The following is a 9,442-nucleotide window of genomic DNA, read 5'->3' as shown; positions in this document are numbered from 1 at the left end:
GTTCACACTTGTTACTGTGTCCTTTGCTGTGTAGAAACTTCTTAGTTTTATATAGTCCCACTTGTCTATTTTAGAGATTATTGCCTGTACTTTGGGAATCTTATTTAAGAAGTCTTTGCCTACCCCAGTGTCTCCCAGAGTTTCTCCAATATTTTCCACCAGTAGTTTTATAGTTTGAGGTCTTAGGTTCAGATCTTTGATCTATTTTGAGTTGATTTTTGTTAATGGTGAAAGATGGGGATTCAGTTTCATCTTTCTGCAGGTGGATACCCAGTTTTTCCAGCACCATTTACTAAAGAAGTTTTCCTTTCCCCAATAGATTGACTGGTATCTTTTGTCAAAAATCAGTTGGCTGTAAGCTTTGGGGTTTATTTCTGGGGTCTCCATTCTACTCTTCTGGTCCACCTTACTGTTTTTATACCAATACCATGCTTTTTTGATTATCACAGCTTTATAGTAGATCTTGGGGTCAGGGAGTGATATGCCACCCACTCCACTCTTCTTGCACAGGATTGCTTTTGCAATACGAGGTGTTTTTTTATGATTCCAGACAAATTTTATGATTGTCTTTTCTAGATCTGTGAAGAATATCTCTGGTATTCTGATTGGAATTGTGTTAAAATATGTAGATTAATTTGGGTAGAATTGCCATTTTGATTATGCTAATTCTTCCAATCCAGGAACATGGGATGTCCTTCCACTTTTTTATGTCCTTTTCAATATCTTTTTTAAGGTTTTCATTGTAAAGGTCTTTGACTTCCTTAGTTAGGTTTATCCCCAGATAGCTTATACATTTTGTGGCTACAGTAAAAAGAATTCTTTCTTCAGCTCTTCTTCGTTCACCTTGTTGTTCATACATAGAAATAGATTTCTGGATGTTGATTTTGTATCCTGCCACTTTACTGTATTCATTTGTTACTTTGAGAAGTTTTTTCATGGAAACTTTCTAAGTATTTCATCATGTCATCTGTGAAAAAAGAAATTTTCAACTCTTCTTTGCCTATTTGAATGCATTTTATATTGCTCTCTTTTCTGATTGCATTAGCTAAGACTTCCAGCATTATATTAAAAAGCAATGAAAAAAGGGGGCAGCCTTGTCTAGTATCAGTTTTTAGTGGAAAACCTTTTGGCTTTTCCCCATTCAGTATGTTAGCTACAGGTTTTTCATATATGGTTTTTATTGTGTTGAGAAATGACCCTTCTATATCAGTCTTACTGAGAGTCTTCATCATAAAAGGATGTTGTATTTTATCAAATGCTTTCTCTGCATCAATTGAAATGATCATATGGTTCTTATCTTTCTTTCTGTTAATATGGTGTATTACATTTATGGTCTTGCATATGTTGAACCACCTTTGCATCCCTGGTAAAGCTACCTGGTCGTGTTGAGTAGTCTTTGTTATGTTGCTGGATACGATTTGCAAGTATCTCGTTGAGAATTTTTGCATCTATATTCATCAACAATTGGTCTGTAGTTCTCCTTTTTTGTCACGTTCTTATCTATTTTCAAAATTAGGATGATTAAGGCTTCATAAAATGAATTTGTATGGTTTCCTTCCTTTTGAATCTTTAGAAATAATTTAAGTAAGACAGGGGCTAACTCTTCCTTAAAAGTTTTGTAGAATTGAGAAGTGAAGCCATCTGGACCTGGGCTTTTCTTTGTCAGGAGGTTATTTATTACTGATTCAATCTCATGGCATGTTATGGGTCTAATCTAGTTTTCTATATCCTCCTGATTCAATCTTGGTAGATTATATGCATCCAGGAATTTGTCCATCTCTTCCATGTACTCTTGTTTGCTGGCATATAGTCGCTCATAGTATCCTCTAATGATGTTTTGTATTTCTACTGTGTCTCTTGTAATGTTGCCTATTTCATCATATATTTGATTTATCTGGATTCTTTCTTTCTTCCTCTTTACCAGTCTAGCTATTGGTGAGTTGATCTTGTTTACCTTTTCAAAGAACCAGCTTTTGCTTTCGTTTATCTCCTGTAGGGTTCATTTGTTTTCTACTTCATTTATTTCTGCTTGAATCTTTATTATTTCTTTTCACCTGGCATTTTTTGGGAATTTTTATTGTTGTTGTTGTTGTTGTTGTTGTTTTTCCAATTCCCCGAGGCATGATGTTAGGTTATCTATTCATCACCTTTCCATCTTTTTCTTATGCACACTAACCGCTATGAATTACCCTCTTATGACTGTTTTCGCTGTGTCCCACAGATTATAGAAACTCATGTACTCATTATCATTTGTTTCCATAATTTTTTTATCTCAGATTTAATTCCTTCAGTAGTTAGAAAGTCATTCAGAAGTAGGTTGTTCAGTTTCCATGTGTTTGTGTATTTTTGAGGGTGTTTCTTGAAATTAATATTGAGTTTAATTCCATCATGGCCAGAGAAGATGCTGGACACAGTTTCTATGCCTTTGAATCTGTAAAGGCTTAATTTGTGTCCTATCGGGAACCAGCAGTTAGCGTAATGGCTATGTCGCTGGACTCCCACGTAGTCGACCGCAGTTCACGTCCTGGACCCGGTGGCTTAAAACTCACGCCGGGCACGGGTGCGTGCGTGCCCAAGATCCCGAGAGGAGAATGGAGGAGAAGGGATTGCGGCGTGACCATCCCCCCTGGGGGGTGATTTCTCGCTTTCTGTCTCTCTGTCTCTGTCTGTCTGGGGAGCGCACACGCCCTATAGTGAAAAACCTCTCAAAGAAAAATAAAATTTGTGTCCTATCACATGGTCAATCTTTGAAAAGTTTCCATGCGGAGGTGAGAAAAATGTACATTTTGTCATCTTAGGGTGGAAAGTTCTCTAGATATCTATCGAGCCCATTTGATTTATAGTATCATTTAGGTCCTGTATCTCTCTATTTTTTTTATCTAAAAGATCTGTCTGAAGGAGATAATGGGGTGTTGAGATCCCCAACAATTATAGCTCTCTACCTCTCCTTTTAGCTCCAGCAGTCTTTCCTTAGGTGCTCCTGTGTTGGAAGCATACATATTAATAAGCATTATGTCTTCTTGCTAAATTAACTTATTTACTATTATATAATGCCCTTCTTTGTCTCTTACAGTCTTAGTCTTGAAGCCTGTTTTGTCTGAAATCAATATCGCAACTCCAGTCCTTTTTTAATTTCCATTTGCATGGAATGTCTTTTTCCAGCCCTTCACTTTCAGTCTATGTATGTCATTATCCATAAGGTGTGTTTCTTGCAAGCAACTGATAGAGGGTTTCTGTTTCTTTATCCATTCAGCCAGTCTGTGTCTCTTAATTGGAGAATTTAATCCATTAACATTCAATGTTATTATTGCTATTTCCAGACCTGTTCCTATCATTAAGTGAGCCATTTTCTTGGTTGTTTTTTGTTCTCTTATAACCGTCCATCTGACTTTTTAGTTTTGCTGGTATAGAACTCTCTTCAGAACCTCTTGAAGAGCTGGTCTGGAGTTGGTAAACTCTTTCAGGTTTTGTTTATCCAAGAATGTTTTAATCTTTTTGTTTTATACTTACCGGGTATAATATTCTTGGTTAAAATTGTTTTTCATTCAACACTTTCCTTGCTTGCATTGTTTCCAATGAGAGGTCCAATGTTAGCCTGATGAAGTGACCTTTGTAAGTAACTTGATGTTTCCCTCTTGCCAATTTTAATATCTTGTCTTTGTCTATTGTTTTTGCCAATCTGGCTATGATGTATGTACCTTGGAGAGGATCTTCTTGGATTGATTCTATTTGGGGTCCTCTGTATTGCTTGGGTCTGGATATTTGAATGTCTTCCTAGGTTTGGAAAGTTTTCTTTCAGAATTTCATGGAATAGATTATCAATGTCCTTATTATTTTCTTCCGCTTCTGGGACACCAATTATCCCAATGTTGGGGCTCTTAATGGTATCCAGTATTCCTCATATATTATCCTCATTTTTCTTGATTATTTTCTCAATCTTCTTGATATTTTTTTCAAGGTCAGAGTTTTTGTCTTCTACATGCAAGATTCATTCTTCTGTATGATCTAATCTACTTTTAATACTTTCAAAGGAGGTTTTAATTTCCTTTATCACATTCTTCATCCCTAACAGTTACATCTGCTTCTTTCTTAAGGTGTCTATTTCTTCTTTCAAATCATGAAAGGACTTCCTCATCTCCTGGAGCTCATTGTCTCTTTTCTCTCATCTCCGTTAGTCTGGTCACTACAAATATCCTTAATTGCTTATCTGACAGGTCCATTATGTCCATTGTGTTGCCTGTGGGTGATGTGGGGTTGACATTTTCCCTTGGGCAAGAGACATTTTGTTGGTTGCTCATATTTCTTGTGCTTCTGCAATTGTTCCTAGTCATCTGGTATTCTATACATTCCTTCCTAATTTATTCAAGGTACCTTTGAGTGTTCAAATATGTGCAGGAGTAGAAAATGGATAATCTCTCTTCTGGTCTTCCTCCCTGTTGCTCAGCTGTACCCTGCACTGTTGTGACAGATCCTGGGAGACCCAAAGTCCTCCCTGTATCTAAAAAGTGGTGCACCTTCAATTGCACTAATGAGCTTCACCTCAGGAGCAAAGAAAACATCACGTGGTGTGCACCGCAAGCTTTTCAAAACACCAAAGTTCTGAGAGTCCCAAGGTGAGTAGGGGGTGGAGGAGCCATGGATCCTGGCCACTAGGGCCTGCAGCCACAGGTAGCCTGGTGTCTGCAATACCCCTAGCTTGAACGGTCTCTGAATGGGGTGGGGAGAGGTGCAGGTTTGTCTTAAAGTCCCAAGACACAATCCTGAGGACCAAAGGTGAGTGGGGGAGGCGGGGATGAGCCATGGGTCCCAGCCATTAGGGCCTGCAGCCACTGAGACATCCTTTTCAGTCTGGGACCTCTGGCTAATGAAATCTAAGTGAACCAGACGCTGTAATTGCTGGTACCTGTTTTTAAGTTTTGCAGTATCAACTCTGAAGTGTCAATTCATGAAGCTGAAGTAGTCTCAAGTGGGGTCAGGTGGTTGCAGCTCAGCACCGAAGGCAAAAGAACCCATCTCCCCCACCCCAGGGGCTCCTGGGCCATTGCAGTTTCAACACCCAAGTGAACTCCTTTCCACCTGGCAAATGGCATTGCAGCTTCACAGTCTCCTTCCCAGGACCCCTGCTGGCCACAATCCCCACACCCAGAGCCAGGCCCCAGCCCTCTCACCCCACATCTAGCCAGTGGCTTATGCTCCTTCAATTTATATTTTAAATTACACCTTTTTTGTTAAGTGTGCTGCAGGGCACACATACTCACCACAGAGATAGGGAGAGAGAGAGGGAAAGTGAGTAATCACCCTCCCCAGGGGATTGGCCACCCAATAGTGAGGGAATCCAGCTCCTTAACCACAATGCTACCTGCCAGCCTCTGGGCTGGCCACCCAGCAATTCCTTCTCCTCCATTCTCCTCTCTGGATTTTGGACACACTCACAGATGCACCTGGTATATTTTTCAAGCCATCCTGAGACTGAGCGCTGAATCAGTCATGTGGGATTCAGCTGTCTTAGCCACCATGCCAAACTGCAGGGTTATATAACATGTTAAAAGTTGTAAATGTGGGCCACCCCATGCATGGTTGTTAGAGTGCCTGGATTCTACATGGCCAACAGTGTGGTTTGAGTCCTGCACCCAGCAGCTGGAAAAACACACCAGCTGTGTGCATGCCCAAAATCCTGAAAGGAGGGAGCGATGGAGAAGATATTGCAAGATTGCAACATCACCATGCCTCGTGGGAGATGCTTTCTTGCCTTCCCTCTCTTTCTCTCTTCCAGAAAGCACATACCCTCTGGCAAAATTTTAAAAAGGATGTTGTAAATTTTCTAAGTTAATTATGAAAACACTGCTACAATGAGCATTTTTAAATATACAGTTTTCATTTGGAAATTTTTTTTGGGTGGGAGGAGATTTTTGGTATAGAGTAAATGGACTTGCCAGAGAGACAAAGGGAAACAAAGAGACAGAAAGCAAGAAATCATCCCCCAAAGGGCATGGCAATGCCACAACCCCTTCTCCATTCTCTTCTTGGGATTTTGGGCATGCATGCACATGCTCCCAGCCCGAGTTTCAGGCGGCCAAGTCTAGGACTCGAACCACAGTGGGCCACATAGGAATTCAGAGAGCTGGAGACAGAGTGAGAGAAAGAGAAATCATCTCGCAGGGAGGATGGTCATACCACAGTCCTTTCGGCTCTAGTCTCCTTTTGAGATTTTCGGGCATATACGCACATGTGCTTGGCACAATTTTCAAGCCACTGTGTCTGTGACTCAAACTGTAAATCAGCCATGTTGGATCCAGAGCCTTAACCTTCACACGACCTGAATGCCCTCTGCTGTTTTTTCTTTCTTAATTTTATTTCTTCCATGTGAGAGAGAAGGAAAGTTACCCCACAAAGGGTCTTCAAAGTGTGACCCTCCTCCACCCCAGCGTGCACAGGGACACAAACCTGAGACCTTTCCCTGTGGGTCTAGCATCATTGCGGAGCACCATGTCACTGCTGCATTACCAGAGGGCCCCAGTCCCACTTTGGTTTGTTTGTTTGTTTAGAGATTTTTGCTATAGGGCATGTGCACTCTCCAGAGAGACAGACAGACAGAAAGCGAGAAATCACTCCCCAGGGGGATAGCCATGCCCCAATCCTTTCTCCTCTAGTTTCCTTTGGGGATCTTACGCACACATGGCGGTGTGAGTTTTAAGCCACTGGGTCCGGGACGCGAACTGCGGTCGACTACGTGGGAGTCCAGCGACAGCCATTACGCTAACTGCTGGTTCCCCCCTCCCCCTGCTGTTTTTAAGTGACTACTGATTGGTTTCCTGCTTAGGCCAGAAATCCTCTAATAAAAATATTTCCCCACTCCCAAATCTAATAAATGAACATGGAGAGTCAGCACCTACCCCCAAATTCCCTAAAGTTTGACTTGCTAAACCTTCTATTTCAATGTCAAGCCCACAGCACTCAATCCTGCCAACAAAGAAAAGACTCAAACTCTTTTAGCGCTTGTAAGTCCAAGTCCCAGGCCCAGATATTCTTTACAGATGTGCAGTCAATGGCCTAACCCAGCCATGGACTCTAGTCCATCTAGACTCCCACTGAAAAAATTACTCACTGGAAATGCCTGGGTTTCTCCACCTGTGAAGGAGGAGCTAAATAAATGAGCACTTTTTACGAAAATAACTTGGTAGCTACATAGCAGGCAGAATAACTCAAAGTGCTAGCTGAGGTTGTCTTTGTAAATGTGTCTAGATTTACTTACTGTCTTCTTCTGTTGAGTGAGTTCCTTCAGAAATGTAGATTTCCAACTGGGAAGAAAAAAACAGTAAAAGCAGAACATGAGAACATTCTCAGATGAGTTAGGGGACATATACGATGAAACCAAGAATCTAGAGATGAGAGGCCCAAATCTTATTTCTAATATCCGATACTTGGCAATAAATCCTTCAGATTCTTCTCTAAAACAAGGACTGAAATTAGTAGGATTTAAAAATTTTGGTCAGTGAGGGAAGGCCTGAGAAGGCATTTCCACATGGCCCAGCAGTTCCACTCTGAAGTAGAAGAGAAATGAAAAAATATATCTACACAGAAACTTGTACATGAATGTTGATGGTAATGTTAATCCTAGTAAACAAAAAGTGGAGGGCTGGCCCCATAGCTTAGTGGTTAAGGGAGCCAGATCCCACATGGCTGACAGAGGTTCAAATTCCAGACCAAGCAACTTGAAAAACAAAATCCCAGCAAGATGGAGGAGGGATTGTGGCACAACCATGCTCCACTGGGGAGTACTTTCTCCCTCTCTGGTGAGCTCGCGAGCCATCTAGCAATTTTAAAAAATAAATTAAAAAAGTGGAAAAAGTCCAAATAGTCTCAATGAAGGAACGGATAAATAAAATGTGGCCTAGCCATACAAGAAAAGACTATAAGGAGGGGCCAGCAGGTGGCATGGTGATTAAGGTACTGAATTTCTACATGGCCAACTATAGTTGAAGTCCCAGGCCCAGTGACTCCAAAGTCACAACAAATAAATAAATAAAGGTGTAAAAATATATTATATGAAGGACCACCAGTTGGTATAATGGCTATGTCGCTGGATTCCCATGCAGTCAATCGCAGTTTGAGTCCCAGACCCAGTGGCTTAAACTCACGCTGGGCACATGTGCGTGCATGCTCAAGATCCCGAGAGGAGGATGGAGAAGGGACTGCAGTGTGGCCTTGTGGCTTAAAATTCATGCCAGACCTGTGTGTGTTTGTGCCCAAAATCCCAAGAAGAGAACGGAGGAGAAGGGATTGTGGCATGGCCTTCCCCTCCGGGGGGTGACTTCTCACTTTCTGTCTCTCTGTCTCTCCGATGAGCACATGTGCCCATAGCAAAATCTCTCTGTCAAAAAAAATTAAAAAGCATATATATACATATATACACATATGTTTGGCTTTTTTTTTTGAGAAAAACAAAATTTTATATATATGTTATATATGTGTGTATATATATATATATGTTATATAACATATATATAAAATAATAAGGCAGTAAGAAAGAAGGAAACACTGATATATGCTAAAACATGGATGAACCCTGAAAAACAATATGCTGAATCAAAACAGCCAGACACAAAAAAGTGAATGACTTCAAATGCTTGGAATAAGTAAATCTATAGATTCAGAGAGTAGTTAGGTGGTTGCCCAGGAAATGGGGAAAGATCAGGGGAAAAGGGCAGTGGCTCTATGGGTACACAGTTATGTTTTTGGGGTAATGAAAATGTTCTCAAACCCACTATAGTAATCACTGCACAACTCTGTGAACATGCTAAAAACCACTGAATTCCACACTTCAAAGAGCTGATGAACGGTAGATGAACTGTAACTCAATAAAGCTGTCTAAACCACCACCAACAACAAACTTCCTTACCTTATGTTTAAATGGTAAACACCGCTGAAGTTTTACTCTTAAGCACAGCCCTGTGGAGGAGGGAAAAAAAAAAAACTGCAATTATCTCTTCATCTCTATTTATTGGTTTTCGGGAAAGCATGCAGCTGTATCTAGGTGTCCCCAGACAATGCAGTAACTAAAGACAACTCTGGTTTGATTCAGTGTAGGTATCCTTTGAGCCTGACACCACACTGGGACATTCCGTAGTCTTACATATTCTTCATGAGAATCCAGTGACCTTGGGACCAGCAGTTAGCATAATGGCTATGTTGCTGGACTCCCACGTAGTCGACTGCGGTTCGCGTCCCAGACCCGGTGGCTTAAAACTCACACTGGGCATGTGTGCATGCGTGCCCAAGATCCCAAGAGGAGAATGGAGGAGAAGGGATTGCGGCATGGCCATCCCCCCTGGGGGGGTGATTTCTCATTTTCTGTCTCTCTGTCTCTCTCTGTCTGTCTAGTGAGCGCACGCACCCTATAGCGAAAACCTCTCAAAAAAAAAAAAAAAAGAATCCAGTGACC

The 9,442-nt window shown here is 41.2% G+C and overlaps 2 protein-coding genes across 3 annotated transcripts in view; both read right to left on the bottom strand.

Annotated features, from left to right (window-relative positions):
- Positions 1–8,921, bottom strand: part of DAPK2 (death associated protein kinase 2) — a 190,118-nt gene extending 181,197 nt beyond the window's left edge. For both annotated transcript variants that reach the window (XM_027765772.1, XM_006141743.3), the window contains exons 1-2: positions 8,900–8,921; positions 7,253–7,298 (exon numbers count right to left, since the gene is read on the bottom strand). The gene's annotated coding sequence lies outside the window, so the exon portion shown is untranslated. The remainder of the gene's footprint in view (positions 1–7,252; positions 7,299–8,899) is intronic.
- The window catches only part of CIAO2A (cytosolic iron-sulfur assembly component 2A), a 31,415-nt gene that overhangs the window by 5,203 nt on the left and 16,770 nt on the right, over positions 1–9,442 (bottom strand). Inside the window, 2 exon segments of the mRNA XM_006172281.3 lie at positions 7,253–7,298; positions 8,900–8,949. Of these exon segments, the coding sequence (XP_006172343.1) occupies positions 7,253–7,298; positions 8,900–8,949 (96 nt within the window).

The sequence above is a fragment of the Tupaia chinensis genome, unplaced genomic scaffold, assembly GCF_000334495.1.
Source record: "Tupaia chinensis unplaced genomic scaffold, TupChi_1.0 Scaffold000063_1, whole genome shotgun sequence".
NCBI lineage: Eukaryota > Metazoa > Chordata > Mammalia > Scandentia > Tupaiidae > Tupaia > Tupaia belangeri.
Note: the sequence above shows the minus strand (reverse complement) of the source record. Positions and strands in the feature narration are given on the sequence as shown.